General features: G+C 38.7%; 1 protein-coding gene across 7 annotated transcripts in view; it reads right to left on the minus strand.

The window, feature by feature from the left end:
- Nucleotides 1–22,799, minus strand: part of GTF2I (general transcription factor IIi) — a 94,064-nt gene that overhangs the window by 62,904 nt on the left and 8,361 nt on the right. For 5 of the 7 annotated variants that reach the window (XM_017824053.1, XM_017824050.1, XM_017824052.1 and 2 more), the window contains exons 1-10: nt 20,870–20,912; nt 20,344–20,449; nt 19,599–19,737; nt 7,065–7,208; nt 6,518–6,701; nt 6,290–6,318; nt 5,079–5,127; nt 4,345–4,388; nt 2,926–3,003; nt 1,553–1,612 (exon numbers count right to left, since the gene is read on the minus strand). In XM_017824053.1, coding sequence (XP_017679542.1) covers nt 1,553–1,612; nt 2,926–3,003; nt 4,345–4,388; nt 5,079–5,127; nt 6,290–6,318; nt 6,518–6,701; nt 7,065–7,208; nt 19,599–19,737; nt 20,344–20,449; nt 20,870–20,907 — 871 coding nt within the window. In that variant the 5' untranslated portion in view covers nt 20,908–20,912. Of the gene's footprint in view, nt 1–1,552; nt 1,613–2,925; nt 3,004–4,344; nt 4,389–5,078; nt 5,128–6,289; nt 6,319–6,517; nt 6,702–7,064; nt 7,209–19,598; nt 19,738–20,343; nt 20,450–20,869; nt 20,913–22,799 lie in introns of those variants that run through there. The other 2 variants (XM_017824049.1, XM_017824051.1) reach the window with 2 other exon arrangements.

Genomic DNA, 22,799 nt, shown 5'->3' on the forward strand with positions numbered 1-22,799 from the left:
GCTGAACTGACCTTCTTCATTGGAGAACTCAGCCTCAGAGTCCTCACTTGTTTCTGACGAGTCATGCTGAGAGGAAGCTGAAAGGGAAAAACAGGGCTGCTGAATGATGGACACAGAAAAGGGTTTTTTAAAGAAACACTCCACAATTCTGCATTTAAACTAACATTTGTCAGAGAAACCCCTGGCACTCACTGCAGGCAACAAAAGTAGAAGCAAAGATATTTTACCAAAAGCCTTGAAGCAGTTCCAGACAAGGGTAAGGAGGTGAGGATTACACTTGCTAAACCACGTGTGCAGCAGTGCAGAGTCGGTGGCAAGGACAGTAGGAAATCCCTTGTTCTTGGCTTAGAAGGATTAATACAATCATAAATATTTTTCTCTTTGTTATCAAGGATTACTGAAAATATAAACAAAGGCTGTGTGCCACCACAGATTATGCATTTCTTTACCATTTACACAGCCTCTGGCTGTTGCACTATAATGACCACCATAACAGGCCGCAAGGCCAACAATGAAACACGGGAGGGAAATTCATGATCACAAAGGCTTTTGTTGGGGCCATGTGCACCAACAAAACAAACAGGATTAGGCCTATCAACACTCCGTGTGAGAAACAGCAATTTATATTCAACTGCAGTAAAGTTTAAAAAACTACAGGCAGCTAGATCAGAAACTATACCAACATTAAGTAGCAGGGTATGAAGGAACGTGTTTCACTTATTCTGGCACAGTAATGCTGCACTTGTGCATTTTCAAGAGCATCTGCTTTCAGATCTCTGTAAGATGGAGTATGGAGATGGAGCCACACTCATGGCTTTCTTTACAAATATAAAGGAAAAAAAGATACTACAGTAAAATGTCCAAAGAAACTTTTAACTCCAACTATGCAATGTAAGGATTTTCACAAGGTAAAATCCAGAGGTATAATGTTCACATGAACAACACACAGAATAGTCATTTTCTGAATCTTAAAAATTCATGGCAGCCGGAGTACTCCGAGTTTATGAAGAAATTAACATGCTGAAATGCAGGTGTGTATTTTCTGGTGTTTGGAAATGGGGAAAGCAGTATCTTTAATACAAACTGTAAGAAGCTGAAAAACATTGCACAATTTTGGGGTAAATGTATTTCAGCTATTGCTGAGATGCAGTAAGGAATTGCTTCCACTAAACACAGACTTCCTATTTACTTTTTTTCTGTTTGTGCCCATTCATCTCACACTCAACGGAGAGAAATGATCAAGTTGGACTCACAATTTATAAGCAGACTTTTATTAAACTTAATAAGCAATTTTTAAACAGATTGAATTTCTTGAGAAACATATCTATTCACACAAATCACTAGTGATAAATCTGATGCTCAGTCCTGAATTTATAAAAGGAAGAAATGAGATTCTCTTCTATATGTTTCTCTACTTGAACACCTGGAAATTAAAGCAACAGAAATTTTCACTTCTTTTTATGTTTTAGTTCCAATACCCTCACTCTTATTGCAAATCAAGGGTTCACATACTCAATTTCCAAAACAAGAAAAATACAACTAAAAGATCTACCTGTGTAGCTTTTTGCAAGACCAGATTTTTCATCCATGTCTGATGTCTTGGAAGGGCCTGCTTGGGAATAAAGAGAAGGACTTTTAAAGGGTGTCTCACAACAAACACCTATAGAGAAATTTGCCAAGTAACTCTTAATTTCATATACTATATTCTCATTTCATACTTTCTGTAATGCTGAACTTCGGAAAGACTGTGTTAAATATTAAGTATCTATAAGTCCTTACTTACCTGGTTCAACAGAATAAAAATGTTGAGGGGCTACTGTCAGGTGTGTGCATTTCTTGGACTACTGAACAACTAGACACTCATGCAGAACAGCAGGCTTTCATTTTTTTTGGTGTTAATGAACTAATTTTAAAACACAAAATCTTGATGTTTCTGCCCTTTTTCAATGAATTTTTAATCAGCTTTATCTCTTTCTTGTTTGTAAAATTTATATTCCTAAGGAGTACTCTTTGCCTTTCAAATTTCTACCTACATTAAATACATAAATTCAGAGAGATTAAAATAACTTATGACACTGTCCAAGGCTGTTTGCTTTTCATAATAACAGCTCTTTTGAATGCTACAGACAGATTGGTTAAAAGGGGCTGGTGCAGAAACCAGCATACAAATGACACTTAACTGATTAAAGTAACACTCCTAAAATCCTACCGTTTAATGCTCTGGTTCTCCTGCATCTACACTGGAAGGATGAGCTGTAGGCTATTTTTAGCAAAAACTATGACCATTTGCTTTATTTTGTAGCATGTCTCTGCAAAGGCAATACTGGAACACACCTCAGAATAACTGCAGTTTTTGAAGGTTCAGTTCCTGCACAGCACCACCACGCACACACAAACCCCTATATGACTCCAGAGTTTATAGCTCTCTACAGTTTGGAAAACCTTTGGCTTGAATCAGAGTGGTAGCTACTCAAAGAATGAAGGGGAAGCTGCTTTACTCCAGGGAAGTTGGCATGACTTGACATGGGAATATCTCTTTTAACTCAGAGCACCCTATCACTTCTACCAATCTACTCAAATCCCCCCCTTCAAATCCACACTGCTTAGACTTCCCTATGGAAGTATATTGTATAACTGGGATTTTTCAGCTCAGATAAATACGCTGCAGAACAATGGATACTATTTTGTAAGGATGCAATTTCAGAGTAGACTCCCTTCAGATGGCATTGGGTTACGCTGCGGGATATTTTGGCACTCTTCAGAATAACTTAAATGATAGGCAGCATGGAAATGCTGTATCCTAACAGAGCTATGTAATTGCATGTTTAATGACCAAAATAAGTAAACGGAGAGGTGTGGAGAGAGCAACACTTATGCAACCAACCCTTTCATGAGATAAACACATATGAAAATTACTATCATTACCTGGGATATTAAATCTACAGTAGTCAGGGTCATCTGATTCCCCCTTCACTGGTACTGTTGCCGTTTCCGAAGAAATTCCTGTATTAGCAACAAAGGAATGAAATGTGGAAAACAGTAATAAGCGGATTCTTACGAAACCCAAACAACAGCACCCACCAAGATCCTTGCTGGTCTCTGTCAAAAAAAAAGAAGAAAAAAAGAAGAAAAGACACTACACATTTGTTGAGCTAAAACAATGGTGAAAAGGTGACCTGCTTGTTTCTTATGTTTCAGTCTGGTCACCCTCCGAAAGGATCCAGGATTAAATGCTTCCCTACAAACTAAATGTGTCCCTGCAGATGCTATTTCAGATCTGAAGATTTTTTTTAAATGGGCTCCTTCCTTTTGCATGCTACCACAGAAAAAGAATATATTTTACTACTCATCGTGCTGAAAATACTCGTAGACTGCTCCTGCTCACTTCTCTGTGCAGACAAGTTCAGATACAGCCTGCATCAAACTGCACTGCTGACAGAGCAACACATACCCCCTCCATAAGCCTTGACAGCATTCTCTAAAATGTTTTCAAAACTTTCTGACAAAAGAAAATGTGTAGAAAGCAGCATAGGAAAGAGCTGGGACTGACTTGGCAAAAAGTTCAAGTTAACCCTTTGTGTATGTCAGGCTAAATGTTAACCACATAGGGTTCCTAAACCACAAATTTAAAGTTGTGAAGCGCAAAGAACTAGATCAAGAAACTGGACTACATACAAAAACTTAATTCTTATAGGAAAGTGAGTAGTGCAGCCCAACCCAACAAAAAGGAAAGTCACCACCTTATCTTCCAGCACACTTGCTGCCTCACTGGCTTTAACGAGGTTATCCATGCCTTTACCTCCCAGCAGACTCTTAAGCATTGCTCTGCCACAGATCACAGTGGCTAGGGGAATCATCTGTTATCTTCAAAGCAACTTAGGAATGGGTTGGCAATTTTTTAATAACAAATAACACATCTTGGTATTTATTTATTTATTTCCATTTTGGCTAGAAAATGGACATTTTGTTATTTTCAATATGTTAGTAATATTAACAAATAAACAAAGATTTTTTGTTTCCCATTAGGGACAAAGATATCTGGAATTAGAACAAACCCAAACAAAACAGAGGAATTTCCTCTTTTCAAAACTACTTAAAGATAAATTATTTTAGTCTACAATATATTACAAATTTCCTCCCTCTTGAGATGGAAGCATTTAGCTAAGGTTCAATATTTGATAAAAACTCCAACCAAAAAGTGGAGAGTTTCAAGGAAAAAAAAGGGTTTTCCATCTCACCAAAGATGTCTTTTTGCTGCTTTTGTTTATTTAAGCTTCCTAGTTTTGCTTAAATTCAGATTTATTTTTTTTTTTTTTGCAAATAAGGGCAAAATTTTGAACATACCAGAATCTCCGCTTGGCTCCATTTTCACTTTAATAGGAGAACAACTACAAAAAAAACCAAATCAAGCAGATTGACATTATAAAATACAAACATCACATTTCTGGGAAGTTCCTCAAGCTTTACAACCCGTCAAGTAAAATCAATCTCCCAGAATTATTTCCAACAAGAACACAAAAGTAAAAAACTGCATATTGGCTTATCTGACTCATATCATGCGAATTGCCAGGAATCTCCTATCCCTACATTTTTTGGGGCATACAAAATATTCAAATCATGTTTAGCATTTAATGAGAAGCAATCACAGAAGCACAGAAAATTGAGGCCTGTTTTCACATTAACCAATTTTTTATGTATTCCAACTATAATATCTTCATTTACTAACCAAAAAAATGACTTTTGTTTTTTTTCAAACTGAGGAGGGGGAAGGAAGCAACTTGATATCTGTTCCCCCTGTTATACCATTAAATATGGCAAACTTATCCCTGACTGACAAACTGTGAATTAAGAACACTCCGTGGGCTAATTAAACCACAGAGACACTTTGCCATTTGTTTAACTTGTAACGGTTTCTCCATAAATAATGGTCCAAAGAAGGAGAAGATGTTTTTATAATGCCAAGCAAACAAAAGTTATCTAAAGGTCAGCTGGGCAGAAAAAGCACACCAAGAGATAGATAAACCACATGAAAATGCATAGTTGATACAAAAAAGAAAGTTACATTATTTTAAGTTTACCTTCCACCCAGAGGTATAACTGAATGTGAAGCATCTGTCATATGAGCTCCTGAAAGTTAAAAAACAGTATTTGAATTTCCTGTACTCCATTTACTTTAAATACAAATTGAAAATGTAACATTGATTTCACAAAGCAAAAACCTGTTTACATTTTACAAGCACATGTGCATATTTTCTGTATTCACAGATAATGAGAGAAAGATCTCATTAAACTACCTTAATAATCTATAAAGCAACACCAATATAAAATCTATTCAGATGTGCATGGTAAAATGCACTGATGTCTTTCATGATGCTAAGTGAAAATCTTGGGAAACAAGGATAAACAAGTCTTTCACCTAAACTCTGTTAAAAGAAAATGATAGTTTCATATAGATTAAGTTTAGTCCTAAATTACAGCTAGACAAAAATAACTTATATTTTTAGAATGTCATTCACTACATTGAAAACCTACATTGCATTTTCAATAGAACTATATTGTTAGCAGAATCTTTGTAATTTCCCAATCTCTAATCTTCTAACTGAGCACAAACAACACATTTTTAATTTTACTAATCAAGCATCAACTTCTGTTTCACCTAAGAAATTAAACTCTTCTTTTTTGATTACATTCCTACAGAGATTGCTTCATCCTTTTCTTAAATTAATCCTCACATATATTCATTTAGCAAGTAAAGCAACATGATCCCATGAAAGGAACAGAAGGGATTTCTCCTAAGCTAGAATTGAATCTTTTAGGGTTTTACAAAACTTACTCTAGCTCAGATTTTTTTGATATATAGAGGCTTTCATAGGAACTACAACAGCAAGCCACTTAAGAAAATTAAATTAATTTTTATAATTAAATATAAATGCCAAAATCAGCTCTGTAGTGGAATATAAGCACTGCAAAGTTTTGGCAACTTCTAAAAATGCAATGCAGTCCTTTGCAAGTTCCGTTCTCCCTTCCCTAGGATACTATCCAATCCACATTAAACTTAAATTCAGTAAACAGATGAAAAATTAAATAGAACGAATTTAATCTCTAATGAGTTGCTCCTGGTAGAATGCATAAAGGAAAAGGTTATAGCTTCATAAGTAAGGCAACTCACGGTCTAGAAATTTCTGCACAGTTTGCTGCTTTATGGACATGACCAAATATTCTATCTACATTGCTATCTAAACTCAAATTGCAATCTGTTTCTGTTTAGTCTGAGTAAGCAGTAACTTACCTATGTGTTCCTCTGGTTCTAGGAAAGGCCTGTGTGGAAATATGGAAAGAAAAACTCACTTTTAGCAAAGACATCATTAATTACTTGGTAGTGTAACATTACAGAGAGTGCATTCCTGTTTAAGAGAAACAGCCTACAATGTAGCTATTTAAAAATTAAAATTAATTTTACTTAATTTAAGTACAAAACTGAATTGGACAGACTAGTGCAAAAGAGTGAGCAAATAACCTTTTGATAATAAACGAGATCCCTGACTTGTTTTCCAAAATCCATTTCAGGGTTGAAACATCGTAATTTGCTGGATTTTTAAACGCAAGTCCTTTGGGCAGGCCCTGCACTATCACAGCAGACTGGTCCCTCTGAATCTTCTCATATGGCACAGGTACCATTGTTGACTTTCCTAAAGCTTCACCTAGAAAAAAAAATAGAGATTGTTTTGAGGTCAAGATGGCTCAAGTTAGCAAAAGAATGAGTCTCTCTCGTAACTTTGGAGAGGACTGGAGCAAAAGCAAAGTGCAGATGCAAATCTCCTCAGAAACCAAGTGCTGTTGGTATTAACACGACACTGGGTAATAATCTGAAATCACATCCCACAAAACACAAGAAGCAAATTAACCACTATATGTATAGTTTTTAGAAACATCTACTAAAAGTTTCTAAAAATAGCAGTGTAGTTGGAAGGCTAAGATTGTGCAGTTTCTTCCTCCCAGTTGGAATAAAAGAATAAAAACTCAGAAACCTAGAACAGCTCTTCAGAAAATTTTAAAGCACTCACCATAGCAAAAGCAGAAAAAGTCCTCCACAGACTTTCTAAGAGTCTCCAGGTCTACAACATCCCTTGTGCGATTGTTTACCCCTGTTTCAGCTGGTGTAGTCTTCGTTTTCTGCAGTTCTGCAGCCCTGTCCTCTTCTGTAACACCTGGCAGTTATTTATAAAAAATAGACAAAAATAAAATAATAAAATAGGAAGTTATTCAAACTGCCAGTACCTAGTCCCTCCAGTTTATACCAGAGATGCTCAGGAAGGATTCCTGCCAGAAAATCCTAAGATCTTATTTGCCTTAGAAGCAAATGCACATATCTATGTACATAAGCAATGAGCAAACTTGAATTTACACCAGAATAACTATATTCTCCTTACAACCTTTGTAAATATCACCCTCCGAGGATTAAGAATGATGAATTAAGAGACACGTCCAAGGAGACCTTTTTTTGGCATGAAGTAGAAAACACTATTAGTCTCAGGAGAAGATAACACAGTAAAAATAAAATGCAAAACTGCCAAGAAAAGAAGGACCAACAGAGTCACCAGGGAAAAGGTAAAATGCCAGTGTGGAGGGTCCCATAGCTCTCTACTGCTGTGCATGACATTTTATGCAGCAATTCTGTTACATTCTGGTTTGTTTATGCTGTATGTGCTTCACTGAAGTTTTTATAGAAGGGATCTGAGTTCTGCCACAACTGCTCTTGTCTCCTTCAAAGGACATTTTAAGTACACGCCTCTTACTGCCAAATAGGAGGAGTTGGAAACAAGCCATCATCATGCAGAATAGAGAGGATTTCAGCCCTACATCTGGTTCTAGTCTCTGAGCAAAAGTCATTGCAAAAGGAGTGAGGGAATAATAACACTTTCAATATTAAAAAGCAAATAAAAGGGATGGCTTCAGGTGGCAGCCTCTCTTTCTCGTCGTTCAGTTCTTGCAAAGATTTACTGAGAATCATCCAGCAAACAACAGAGATATGCTTGCCTACCTGGAAGGAAAGGCAAGGAAGATCTGTGTTCCTGTGTGCAAGAGCATGATCAATGCTGATGCTGTGTCATGACTTCCCCACGAGCCAGCACAGCAGTAAGCCTGACACACTGTGATGTGCATCACCAGGACTCCTGGCATCTGAATTCTACACTGACACAAGAAAACAAACATCAGTTTGAACAACTGACTACAAATGGGCTGTGCAATGAGCTGAAGCAGCAATGCTTTTAGTAGAACCACATTTATCATCTTAAAAGCTCATATCTTCATTTAAAAGAGAATCTTGTCCTTCCTCTTCAGATCACATATCCGGCTTCATGCCCTGGAAACCCACCTCCATGCAACATTGAGCTTTCCAGCTCTTGAGGCCTGAAACTTTTGCTTTCTCTGCAGTATCACAGGGCCTATCAGAACACGAAAAATAACACAGAAGTGGGATATAATTATATACCTGTAACAGAGGTGCTTAATTAATGACAGTTTTTAAGACTTGCCTGTGGACTCGGGGATAAGAGACACCAGTTTCCATTTACAGCTCCGTGTAATGTTGCTTTTCGAGTGGGGTTTTTTCCATGTAAGAAACTGATTCACTGAAAATGCCTTTACTGCCATCAGCTTCTCAAAAGTGTACCCACACTTTTTAAAAATAATACACAAACCAAAATTAAAATGGCAACACTACCCACTTCACACTAAAATGAAAAGCAGACAGAGAGATAGAGAAATTTTCTTTCTTAACTAGAAGAGAAATCCTTATTGGATTTTTTATTACATGATTTTTATCCATTTTCTTAAGCTTACATTATGCATCTGCCTCCCTAATCTCTCCCACATTTTTTGGCCAATATTAATCAAGTCTGACAAACAAGATCAATTTTCAAGCACAGCAAGATTTGTGAGAGCCTTGCACAATTGATCAAACGTAGCAGCCATTCACTCCTCCTGGCAGCACTGAAGGACACGTGATCACTTAGAGGGTACACAACTTCACAGGTTCTGCTGAACCCTCGCTACAATTACTGGAGCCCGCAGCAGGATTCAGGCTACCTTTGGAAGAGGGAGAGGGTGCCTGGGACATATGCAACAAGATCTAGTAGTAAAGAGGGATGAGGGGGCTGTATTTACAGGGTAAATAGCTCATGAAGGGAGAGGAATGGTTATATGTAGAAGAATAGCATTCTACACAGCTGTGAGCATACTGCAGGAGAAATCCAGTTACTCTGCAAAAACTCTTCTACATTCAGGAGGATTACAATTCCCCAATTCCCAACAATGCTCATTTTGCACTGAGAGTCCATATATACCTAAGTGTCTCTTATCTTCTTGTACTATCCAGGTGTGTTGCATATTCAGAATATCCTTCTCTCCTGGTCTGACAGTCCAGCATACCACTTGGCTGGAAAAGGAATCTCCCAGCTATCTCCATTCTTATAAAACAGATATAGTATAAAATGAATAGGTTACTTTACAGAAAAAAAAAAGTCCTCTTACAAGAAAGTTTATGATGGAACAAAAATATTTGAAATGATGAAATTTTAATTTGGTAATTTTTTCTTGTTGCATGTCAGCAATCGGACAGCTAAACCTTGACCTCTGTATGGGCAGATGCTATAGCTTCCTGCCTGAAGCAGCTGCTTATAATTTGATACAGCTCTCTTCATCACAGAGAACACAGCTCAGCACTTACTTTAAGGTCCACACAGTCTGAGTGCAGCAGACTGAAAGAGGCCATAAGTGTCTGTCTGCCAAGCACCTGACCCAGAGGTAAGGGGAGAGCTGTGTTGGGAGAAGGCAGGCTGCATTTCTCCTGTGGAGCAGAGCATGCCTTGCTGGGTCACATTGTAGACAAGTGTCAAACCCAGCACTGTCCACATCTCACCATAGAGTAAGAAACCAAAAAATCAAGCTTCAGCAGAAAAATGAGCTGTCAGTCCCATGGCACATAAGGCATCTTGAAACATCAGATGATTTTTAATCAGGCGGTTTTTAATCCCCCAGGTAGAGAAAGCTAAGAAGTAATCATAAGAGTATGAATGTGACTCCTGCATAGGCACTCTGAGAGGCAACTTAAGGGCAACAATGATTTTGTGACAACACTCACATAGATATATTTTACTATGTGCTTAAGGAAAATTACTGCATGAACATAACTATGAGCAATGAAAGAGAGAAAGTAAATGTGTGTGTGGCTAAAAGCATTTACGTTTGGTTTAGAATGCATCCACCCAGCTCATCTGTGAGCTTTTTAAGACCACCACTGTAAAGTTTGTGAAATTGGAAAATATCCTCAAAGTAAAGAAAATTAATTTTATAATTATCAAACAATCACCTAATCTACAAGAAAAGCAAATCACCTGAGGCAGAATTTAGGAGCCATAGAATTTCAAAAAGATTGTCTGTCTCCAGTAATTTTGTTTGTTTTCGACTCCAAGGGATCAAGATGGGTGGCTTCTGGGAAAATGGGACTGAACTTTCCCTGTAAGTTTTTAAACCGGCTGTTAACTTCATACCCCTTAGCTGGCTAGGCAGTGACAGAACACGAAAGCTTTGGAGCAATCAAGCCAAGCAACCCAGCTGTACAAGTTACCCAGCTCTGAAATGACCCCAGAAAAACACCAGGGAGCTCTGAGCTAGGCAGGGCATGGCTAAAGCTAAGGATGCTGGAAAGAAAAGGCATCCGGACTAGCACATGACCCGCAAGAGAGGTAGATGATGGAAGCAGAGAAAGCACTGCCATGGAAGAGAGGCAAAATAACTTGCATCTAACTATGTAGAAGAATTTTTGAAAATGCATGCTGCTTTTCGAGAACTCGCTAAAAGGGGTGAACTGACTTGTAAAACAAGAGAAACTGCCAGTAATGTAAAACTCAGGAAAAGCAGATTAATTCACCCCTAATACCACGAGAAAGAGCTTGCAAAGGAAACTATAAGAAATGCCTGACTAGCTGGGCTGGCCATCATCCACTTAAGGTAAAGCCCTTTAACCAGTCCAGGAAGCTGGGGGAAAAAGAAAGGGCAAGAAGTAGAAAGCGGGCAGTAGTAGAAAGTAGAAAATAGCAGGCCACAAGGTCCAGCTAAATGATAGGAAAATTATTTTCATCGAGACTAGACTATTAATGTGGAATTCAGATTATGAACACATATTAATATGTGAAAAATATGCAGTACAGAAACTATATTATTTGCATTGCAAACGGTTAGGTAGAAGAGGATTGCAAGCTGAACCATTTAAGTGAGGTTAAATGGAGACAGCGATGGCAAAAAACCCACAGCTCTTACCGTAAGACAGACGGAGATGATTGCTTTAGATTTTATAATTTGCAACTGCAGCTGCTGGGTAAGTGCTACGAATATTATTTTTAAACTAACTGCTAAGCACATGATTTATTAGGAATAACCTGATCAAATCTTTCATAGCAACATTCTGCAAATGCAAAATAGAAAGTAACTGAAACTTAAATTCAAAAAAAATTAACACAGTACAGTTAATTTATCTAGTGGTTACAACCACAACAGAAAAACTCCCCCAAAAACTAGGGGTCAGGCAAAAACAGATGCAAAATACGAACTAGGCTTCAGCGCACAATGTAAATACTTTAGGAGACTGGGAAAGCAGAATTCCGAAGCGTTGGTGGCAGACACAATGTCTGTAATAAAGTGTCCTAGCTTTCCAGTAGGAACATCTGAAGCGTCATGCTTTTTATTAAATAAAGATATTTCATAAGCTGTAGCAATCAGGGCACTCCAGACATCTTTGTACCACCCTGGGGAGATAGGGACCCCCAGAACTAACTCTCAGTGCTAAGGTTTTACAGTCACACAGAGGCCTGAGCACAAGAGCAGAAGCAGGAAAGAAAGTAGGAAAGAAAAAGCCAGCAGTTACCTTGCCCACACCTCTCCCAAGAAAATGGATTAGGAAACAGTTCCCTATTTAATCCCAAGCAGAGACAGGCAGGTTAGCATTAACACATCACTAAACAGGCACGATGCAACCTGGTCATGTAAAAAGGACAAGAGAACAGTAACATAATCCCTTCCACCACCAGAGATGCCAGGTCTCAACTACCAAGTGACAGACATGGCAGGAGTAAATACATCATGTTTGCCAGCACAGTTAGTCAGGGCAATGGTGATAAGCTACAGTCAGAGTGGCCAGGAGCAGCCATTTATCTCTGCTGGTCTGAACCTTGACAGAAGTGTAAGTTATTCCAAGTCATTTGCTGCAAAAAGGGAGGTGAAAACTCAGGAACACAACTGAGAGCCACAGCTGAGTAAGTTCCCATTAACAGTGACTGGGAAGAGGCTGTTTCAGCAGATACTCAAACAGAACAAACTCTTAGCAGAGGTTTTTTTAAGGGGCCACTTCCAAATAGCTGCAAGGAAACTGGGCATGAAAGAAAGGTCAAGAGTTACAGAGGTGTAAACCAGCTCTGGCTTGGTAACAGGAAAGTATCTTGACAGTCACACCTTTAAAAAGCAACTATTCAATTATTTCCTTTTTTCCTGCTATGAATTCCATGCAGTGTAACATACTTTGAAGTGCACTGGCTGACCAAAGCTAAAATAAGGATCACAGATACAGCCCCAATTTGCATTTAAAGTAGGTAACAGATCAGTGATGGCACTCCTGGAACTCCGTAAGTGTTTTGTCAGGATTAGTTCTCCACCTGGCTCTTACTGGTTTTTTTGATTTACTATTTACGTCTCCTTTTTCTTCCAAAATATTCTGTAGCTTCAGGAGCGTAAAAGCCACAGAAGTCTCAGCTGGCCACAGAATAGTTTAGGGCCAAAGAAAATGACTGTGGGAAATCATTTTCCACACTGGCAAAAAGATCTGATCATCAAAAAGAACTGGTATTTTTGAACTAGCTGTATTAGTATCAAGGGATTAGGCTCTGAGCAATATAAAAAGATGTCAGCTAGTTTCAGAATGGTATTTTCACTATAATACCATAGCACATAATCGAAAATGATAATGAAGACTGTCCTTAAGGTATAATGCAGACAAACACAACTGATAGCAGTTTGACTCACTAATAACCTCTGTTATTAGAGTAATACTTGAAAAGGTATCAGGCTGCTTCCATATAGGTCAGGGGATTCAGTCTATTCAGTTTCAAATCTGAGACATTCTGCTTTAGAGCTGAAAAGCTAAACACTCCATTTAGATACTGCTTCTGAATTACTACAGGCATGACAAGATAGTGTACAATCAGAGGTAATCAAAATAGTAAGGAAGAAGCAAATCAATTGTATTAATACTTTAGTTACATCATTACTGCAGCATCCAAGTAAAGTATCATGAAGGGACTACATCCAAACTAGCAGAACAGTACCCACACTAACTAGCAAGCTGCAGTGTTGGGGGCTATCTCAGCAGATTTCAAAGACATTTTTAAGCACCAGTCTAAAATTAACACAGAGCTACTGAGTTAATATAAATTTTCTCACTACTGTAGCTTGACTCCCACCTACCATATTCTAAATATCAGATCTGTGCATGATGCTCTCTGGTCTGCAGTACCACAGTCTGTTGAGCATTGCTTAGGTGAAAGTATGCAGATAATACATAGACAAGATCAAAAATGTAAACAGCTTTATCCATTGAAAAAAATAAAAAAAAAGCAGCAAGACATGCCAATCAGAGCTTCATCATGGGAAAATTTATATTTATATTTATACCAATGCTATACACTTTACTGAGCTTTGGTTAAAAAATACTGAAGCCACATATTTCTATACCATGCTTTTTAGATAAGATCACCTACAAAGAGAACACAGTTAAAACCAAAAATACTGATTTATTTAGATGCCTACAAGTGGATGTCACAGAGACTTTCAGAAGCTTTGCTCCATATTTTTAGGTATATAAGTTGTTTTGTACATCTGGCCCTATTGCTACCACTGCTTTTATTATTGCCAGTATTAGAACTAATTGCACCATGGTCATAAAATTTTTTTAAACCTCAATCACAAAAGAAGTCTTGACTATTTTATTTCACAAAATACTTCTAGTTTGGAAAAAATGTATTAGCTAGGCAACTTGGAGCGCATGAACCTCTTGTCAGTAAGGAACAGCACAAAACAGATAATGACAGGCAAACAAACAGTTGGCCTTTGGGCCGTAGTGTCCATATGCACTTTTCCACAGAGGATGACTCCTGCCAGTTCCACAAATTTGTCTGCAGAAAAGTTGTCATGGAGACACATGAGCATGACAACCACAACCACAGAGCTTGTACTCACTGCTTGTGAGATCTCCTGAAGCAAGCTGAGCAAAGCCATCACCTCTGATGAAAGCATACCCAGAGAATACAGCTTGCCTTCCAGCTGTCAGGGGCTCAGCACAGCATATATGCATTTGAAATCTTCTTGGATATTGAACTAAAAAGTTCATCCTCCACAGAGAAGAGATCATACAGCAGCTTCTTTGGAAGCCAAAATCTGAAGTGAGGACAATCACTGCAAAGCTATAATTACGGGTATGGAGTAGGAAGCCAGCATCTACCATAGCAAGACACTAGACATGGTATAACTTCAGTAAGAGATGCTTAGAACTCTCTAGGATACAGGGACAAGCTACTATGAGTCCAAAACCGCCAATTTCAGGTATTCATATGAAAATTACAGCAGGCCAAAGTAGTATCACAAGTAGTGAGACTCTCGAGTAACTACCAATCCTGTGAGAGACTTGCCAGTTTTAGTGTGTTTTGGTTTTTAAACCGGCAAGATCTAGTCTTTCAAGGTTCTGGTTTTGTTTGCTTTTTCCATCCCCCTTTAAACTGCAGAACCGTTACATTAGTTGCAGAGTCACAGACATAAGGGAGCACAATGTCAGAATAAGAATTCCCCAGAACCATTCCTGATGGTTCTGTTTGCTCAAAGGCCAGAAGGATTCAACGACACAGAAGCCTACTGCAGATCTTTAATCAGGTCCACGGTAGCCTAGTTTATGGTAAGAATAATTTTATTTGCCTGCAGATAATGGAGTATATCCAAAAGGAAACGGTAATTCACATACCAAAGATACTGAGGAGCCAAAGATGAGCAATTTTTCCCATAAGGTCTTTGGAGAATTGTGTTCCATTCATTCATCCTGAGCAGAAGGAATGGCTGTGCTCATTAAAAACATTCAGATTCTGAACATTCCTGAAGCTACAAGAAGTTCTTGCAACCTGTGGCTGGATGGACATGGAGGCACAGGTAAGCAGAGCAAAAGACCCTGGGCCAAAGTCTCTAGCAGGACTTGAAGCCAACTCTGGCCCATACCAGATTGTCCTAGTTAGAACAGCTGGGACCAGTTCATCACTGGATGGATGTAACCCAAAGCTGTGTATTCTATAGCCTTCCATGCCATTTCCCAGAAACTGTTATCAATAGACTATTTACACCTTCTGCCCAGAGCAGCCTGACTCCTCAGGCTATAAACTGGGTGTTAAGAGGTCTGCAAGACAGGAGGGTGCCTCCTTGTCCTCACACTCTTTTTGTGGAACTCTCCGCCCTGAGGGAAGTACTGAGCATTCCTGCCTGAACTGGAGAATATATAATCTTGGAGTCTTGGAACTTTTTTAAGCACTCGTGGGATCCAAAGGAAGTCTGTAGATCACTGCTCTCAACCAGACTGTAACCACCACTCTTGACTGGACTGCAACCACCACTTTTCAACCAGACTGCAATAGCACTCTCACCAACAGGTTTTCCCCCTCTCCCTTTACTTTGGACTCAGGGGGCCCAAAGAACACCACTCTGTTCATGCCCCAGGGTGCTGGGTTATACATTTGGGTTTTGTGGGTTAAAACCAATTGTCTGTATAATCATACTTATTGTATTATTTTATTAAATTGTTATTCTGACTTATAATCTCTCTTTTGAGTTGAGTTCATTTCCCCTGCTGGTTTACCTTTAAACCAGCACACAGATGCACTGTTAAGATCAGTGTGGAAACCCAAGGCCACCAGAAGTAACATGAAGGTTCCAAAAAATAAAGACCTATCATCCAAGATGAACTGTCTACAGATGCAACACTGCTCCACCTCACGCAAGTGAGCTCAGAGCCCTGGCACCAAAGACAAAAAAAGCAGCACAACTGGGAGAGCTGGCTGGAAGCTGTAGAACTAGCAGGATTATGCTTCCCTCAGCCCACATATGGATGCTGCAGCAGCCAGTACCAATGCAAATGCTAGCAGAGGCAACCAGGATTCTTGGAGAAGAATCATCTCCTTGGCAGATGAGATGGAACACACAGTGCTGGGTAAATATCTTTAAAAGTCCAGAGCAGATGACGGAAAAGGTGTTTCTGAGTCAGGAAACTGTTCTGAAAGTTCCCTTCTGACAGGCAAATACAGCTTGGAGATGATGAGGCTTCCTCTGGTGTTGGGGGGTTTTTTGGTTATTTTATAAACCATCTCCAGCTCGCATTCAAACGAGAATGAATTCCACAGAGCTCAAGGGAAACTGCCAAGATGACAAAGAAGAACACATGAAGGGAACAGCATTCTTCAGACACCCCAGGAATAAGTCACCTGTTCAGGACAGCTGATAACCCACAACTCCACAGCAATCCAGAGAGGACGAAAGCACTTCATCTTGCCAAGGTCATGCAAGAGGAACTGAGGACCACACAATACACTTTCGCAGGGGACAGCAACTAAAACAAAGAGTTACTGCTAGGGCAAGACATGTATGACCTTGATTACTTAACAGCGCACAAGTATCCACGCTTGTCCATATGCTGAATACGAGCAAGTGCTTGAAGAACATACTCTTTCTATATACAATACAAACTTACACAGGCTTAGAATATCTGACACTGCAGGTTACCCAAGTCATATGTTCTGCATACAAGCACATACAGTTCTACACCAACTGAAACATTCCATTTCACTGTAACAGGGCTCGCAGCCATCTTCATTAAGCACAGCTCAGAAAAATACATTATCTGACTCAGTTTTAAATAATTAATGCCTGTAGATTGGTTTTTAAACACTCACTACACAACTCACACTGAAATTGAAAAAAGCATTGCTATAATTCATTTCTAACACATTTTCTTAAGGTGAAAAGGTAAACGAGACATGGGCAGGGCTCCTCCTTGCCCTGCAGCAAGGCATCAGGGAGGCCATGTGGATGAAAGTCATCATGAATGAAAGCCTGAGGAAACCAAACTCCAGCGCTGCTTTCACTGAATTGCTATTATTTTTATCAGCCCTATACTGCTAAAAAGTGTACATGCTACTTCCTTCATAAACCTCATATATATATATTAGCAGTTTAGCCCACTAAATTATACTTATTACTAAAAATAAGCAGCATGTTTGAAGCCTGAGCCTTCATACTTACTTAAATTATACTAACAAGCTGTGGAAAAAACAGAAGTGAAGACTGGAGATACATGCTGGCTTGCACAGAGTCAGACATAACCAGAGGCATGATTAGTAACTAGACTTCTGTTTCTATATTTAAAGAAAAATGAAGATTCCCACACAAGTGGAGAACTAATTCTCAATATTGTCAGCACCATGTGTTCCAGAGACTGACATCACAGATGAATTTTTAAAGGTTTAGTTCTAACAGCAAGGTAAGAATAACTTGAAAGCTTTTATTAGTCATAAAGTTAGGGGTTTAATCATAAAGTAACAAAAAGGGCCCAACTCTAACTTGTTAGAAACACAAAGAACTGTGTCCTTCCTGGGTTCCTGAAAAACACTTCAAATTGTGACTAACATTGACAATTGCTTGCTTTCATATTCAACTGAAGAAACAAGGTGCGAGGGGAAAGGAACTGTTCCCTCCAGCATCAAAACTCCCCTAAAAGCATGGGAGATGCACACTTAGTGAAACCATGAAAGCAATGACAGACAATAGTTGGCCTTATTCACACAGATCTACATCATGATGTTCTACAAGAAGCATAATGAAAACACTGTTTTCAAAGTGGATATTGTTTAATCCTGTCAGCCTGACAGTACAAAACCACCACAGGAGAACGAGTAACCTTGTAACTGCAATAAAGCAAAGGATGAGGACCATCACAACTGATGCAGGGTTTAAACACCTGCACGTATCTATAGAAACCACGTCTGATAGAGCCAAACACAAGGATGGATACGAAGCCAGTGCTTCCCACAGTAAAAAATCTAAAATACAGATCTAGCCAGGAGATCAAACACCAAATCCCCATAATTTCAGACTCCCTACCAATAGATGTGTGCAGTATACAAAGTCTCCAGTATATCAGGGCCCATGATACCTCTGTACTGGCAATAAAACACAGTAGCTAAGACTTCAGGGAATCCCTTAAAGTAACAAAACCAAAAAAGAAATCAGGTGAAAAATTGAACTCCCTGCCCATTACTCAGCAGTTTTCATAGACAGCAGTACCAGAAAACTGCTCCTGTAAAATATTAAAAAAAAAAAAAGAAACTTATTCATCTTATACTTGATTCCACAATCAGGTTGCAATTCTACATTTTGGTATCAGTGATCTGTTACAATGTAACATTGTGGTGACTTCCCTCGGAGTAAGTAAGTGCACAGAAAGTCACTGTCCATGCCAGTAGGACAGTGGCAAAAAAATCGAGTCCTACCACAACCAAATGACCTTGAGACAGAGCCTCCAGGAGAATTTTAGTTAGCACCAAAAGCATCTATAGGAGCAAGTGTTTCTGCTACAGACTAAACATAGTTGCTTCCCAAGTATTTAATTAGTCAAGCCAGAACATTTTACAGTTGTTCTCAGACTGATTGTTCTATCATACCCCACCCTTGACCTGCATCTTCTCCCTTTCCCTAGGCAGGTAAATGTACATTTTGCTATTTATTAGGCAGGGTATACCACCAACACTTTCCTAAATGAGCATATCAATGCTCCCCCAAAGAGTCACTGAATCTTTGAAACCTAACTCCTAAAAATACTGTCCCATAGTTGATGTGTTTTATGAACACAAAAATTCCACTGGTTTACTATAAAAATGAAATCAAACAAAAAACATACCCTAAATGTACTTCAAGAAGTACAAAAGTAATGCAGATGTGAGTTTAAGTCATTAAATTCTGTCTACTAAATAAAATTGATATTAAAAAGCTACATGAAAAAATACTATCTCGTCAAAACTCTGCATCTGCTTTAATAAGACATGAAGTGACCTGAAGAATCAGGACCATCCAAGCTGACAGAAGTACTTCTCTACCTGTTCAGTGCACCCACCTCAGCCTTCACAAGTGGAAAAAAAAGGCTTGGAGGAGGGGGTACAAAATAAAATTAACGTGCACTAGGAAACGCAGGTGTTGTGAGGGTGGGCAGTCTAATACTTCCTATTGTACTAGTTTGTCACATTATCTAAGAAAAAAATGAACATTTCCAGCCATTGTTGAAATAAAACTCCAAACAAGACTGTTACTGATCATTTTTATGTTCTTAAATGGCTGGTTTTGCCATAGCCAACGTAATTATAGCAGGCAGCCATAACAGACAGAATTTTCCTCCACAAAGTTTAGTATTATATAATATACATTAAGCAACTTGTGACATATAAAAATACAACATTGGAACTTACAGTATGTAACAAAATCCTTCTGAAAATCTTTCCTAGAGTCGACAAAGGCTCTTCCTTTTTCCGTTCCAACTACAAACACATCTGTTTCATACAGAGCAATACAGGCAACTTCTGCCTTGGACTTGGTAAGTTCTTTACACTAGAAAAAGAAAAAGCTTTTATTACTATAGTTAAGATACAGTTAACAGAAATGTATGTGATATTATGCTGCCAGCATCCACCTTCAGAAGGTACTAGAAGCAACATAACACCAGCCAGTAGCAAAGCACAATTTACACACCTGGAATGCTTTTCGTCAGAAATCTTAAAAAGCGCTGTAGATGCATTAGTGAAATTAAGGCCTTGTCTAGAGTCAGATATTGCACTGTTTCTAATTAAAATTATTTATGACATCGATTCATGTGAAATTATCACTTTCATGTTAATCATCCTGAGTGTCTCACTCCACATAACAGATGACAAAGATCAGAACACACTCTTTCCTTTCAACCACGCTGTACCTGAGCAATCAACAAATATTTCCTATTTATTCAACAAAATAATTTTTAAAACAACCACCACAACAAGAAACAAGATGACTGTTAGCATGATTTACCACAAGCAGAGACAGAGTAATGGCTGGTTGGACAGCACACAATAAGGTACAATCCACCTTTCCTGCTGCCCAGCAGGAAGCAATATACTGCTGTAGTCCTGCAAATGCTAAGACAGAGTTATGATGCAGCAGATTAATTTCTCTACTAACCATTGACTCAAGTCCTGACATGAGGAATTTAACCACCATTCTGCTTTCTAAGGATTCCTCATCATGGATGGATGCTGCTGGTGCAGTAGCTTGAGCCATTTTCCTCCTATAAAATGAAAGAAAAAAACTTTTCAGATACACACAACAGTCAAGAAAACCTCTCATGCAAGCAGAGGAAAAAATAAATTCAAAACCCCATAGAATACAGCCCACTACACACAAGCAACAAAACAAAGAGGTAAATTAACAGGAGAAAGTGCTTGCTCTTCTATTCTTTCATGTTTCCTGCTGTTTTATAAAAGCAGAAGCTAAAAACTCAAAAGTTACAATGTTGTGCCATGACCAGGCCACAAACCCTTTGTGCCTAGAAAGATGCATATTAATTGATTAGCTAAATTTACATAAATTTCTCTTTCTAAGTATGTTTGCAACTCCAGCAGTCTAGATAAACACAGCAACAAACACTGGCAGTAACATACAGAAATGGCAAATCATAATTACGATTCAGGTATTAGAACAATCTTACCTGTAATTATCATGGCCTATTTCAAAACAAACCAACATCACACTGCCCCAAAATCACGGCCTCAGAGACTACAGTATCAGTAACCAGAACATGACATTCTTATTCACATATTCTTCAGTTGTAGGATTAACTCAAAGTTAAGTAGTCCCAATTAAGGTGCCAAAATTACAAACTGAATTTCAGCAGTGACACAAAAAAGAGATTTAAACTGTTTTCCTGTAGGTCATTCAAGAGACTTTCAACTTTTTTAAGACATAAGTAATAATCAAGACTAGTTTACGCTTCTGTTGGCAGTCTCTAACACTGTAATTTCACTATTAGAAAGCAGGCATTTATTCAGCGCAGGGTTCATAGGGGATCTCTCCTCCTAACACGCACATCCTCAGCACATCCCCAGCATCTAATGCATCAGCTTATATCTATGTAACTAATACACATTCATTACATTTCCTGGAGCTCATACATATATGCTAAACATTCCCATGAATTCTTTAACATATTTAAATGACTTCTCAGAACTCATTTAAATTAGAGTAGGGGTTTCTTGAGGGTCTCTGGTTGCTGTTCAGGGAACATTCCATTCCTCAAATCATCCTTTTATGATCATCAGCTTCCTAAAAACAGTTTCTTCTCCTTGAATGCATTCCACCTATGTGGTCTGGCCAATGATGCCAATTTTATGCCCCAAAAAGGCACAGAGAGACTGCTCAGAGACAGAGTTTTTAGTCTATAAGCAGGGGGGTATTTATTGCCAATCAACACTGGGGAGCTCCCAGCTCGCACTGGACAAAAGAGCTCCAAAGCAGGCAGTGAACAGCTGGAATATTTATACAATTCTTGTTAGGGGATGACATCATTTTACATGAATATTCATAGTATTGCAACATCTAGTTATAATATTCATAACAGGTGGAGTTAGGGCGGAGTCAGGGGCACGGTCTTCATTTTGGGGAGTATCTTGGTGGTACATCCGGTTATTTCGGCCTCAGGGGTCTTGATTTTACTCCTCTTACTCAGGTAAACTCTTGAACTCTTGAACTCTTGTGCCTCACTTCACATGTATTTGGCAGGAGTTTCTGATATTCGGCAAGAGTGCCTAGGCTTTGACTCTTCTCCTTTCCCTTATCTCCCTCTGTTTTTCTTCCATATGTCTGTTTTATGTGTATGCTAGCATTTTTGGTTCTCTCTGTTTTCCTGTGTATTTTACTTTATGTTCTTTGGGTCAATGTGTTCAGCATTCCTTAATGAGTTCTTATCTCCGTTGTTCTTGAAACTCAGTTCCCTATGCCTTTGCTCAGAGCATGCATTCTAAGTTAACTCTCTAGGTCTTGTTTTGCTACACTACATTAGCTTTTCAGGCCTTGCTCTGCTTCACCAAGATACGCCTTTTTATCAGCTCTTGCTCAGGCACAGTCTTAATTCTCAAGGCTAAGATATTCACTTCCACACATGGGGGAATACAGGACTAGGCACTGTCTGTTAAAGGAATTCACAAGACTAAGCACTATTTGCTACAATTAAAGATTTTTTCCAACACCATTACCAATGCTACACAAAAAGGCCAATTTAAGAGCCATCCTTTCAATAGAGTACCACATATGATATATCTAATAATCTTAAAACTTCCAGATCAGTTAATATTAGTTATAATTATCTATAAATCCTTTAACTTTGCCAAGATGAGCCTTTGCCCAAATAAAGCCTTGTAACAATGAACAAAGCCTTGCAAAATACATTCCTGCCTGTGGTTTAACCCCAGCCACAACTCAGCCCCAAACAGCTGCTTGCTCACTCCCCCCTCTGGTGGGATGGGGAGAGAACTGGAAGGGTGAAAGTGAGAAAACTCGCAGATTGAACAAAGGAGTTTAATAGTGAAAGAGAAAGCTGCACAGACAAGCAAAACAAACCAGGGAATTCATTCCCACTTCCC

This window comes from Lepidothrix coronata, unplaced genomic scaffold (genome assembly GCF_001604755.1).
Source record: "Lepidothrix coronata isolate B3197 unplaced genomic scaffold, Lepidothrix_coronata-1.0 Scaffold108, whole genome shotgun sequence".
In the NCBI taxonomy this organism is placed as follows: Eukaryota; Metazoa; Chordata; class Aves; order Passeriformes; family Pipridae; genus Lepidothrix; species Lepidothrix coronata.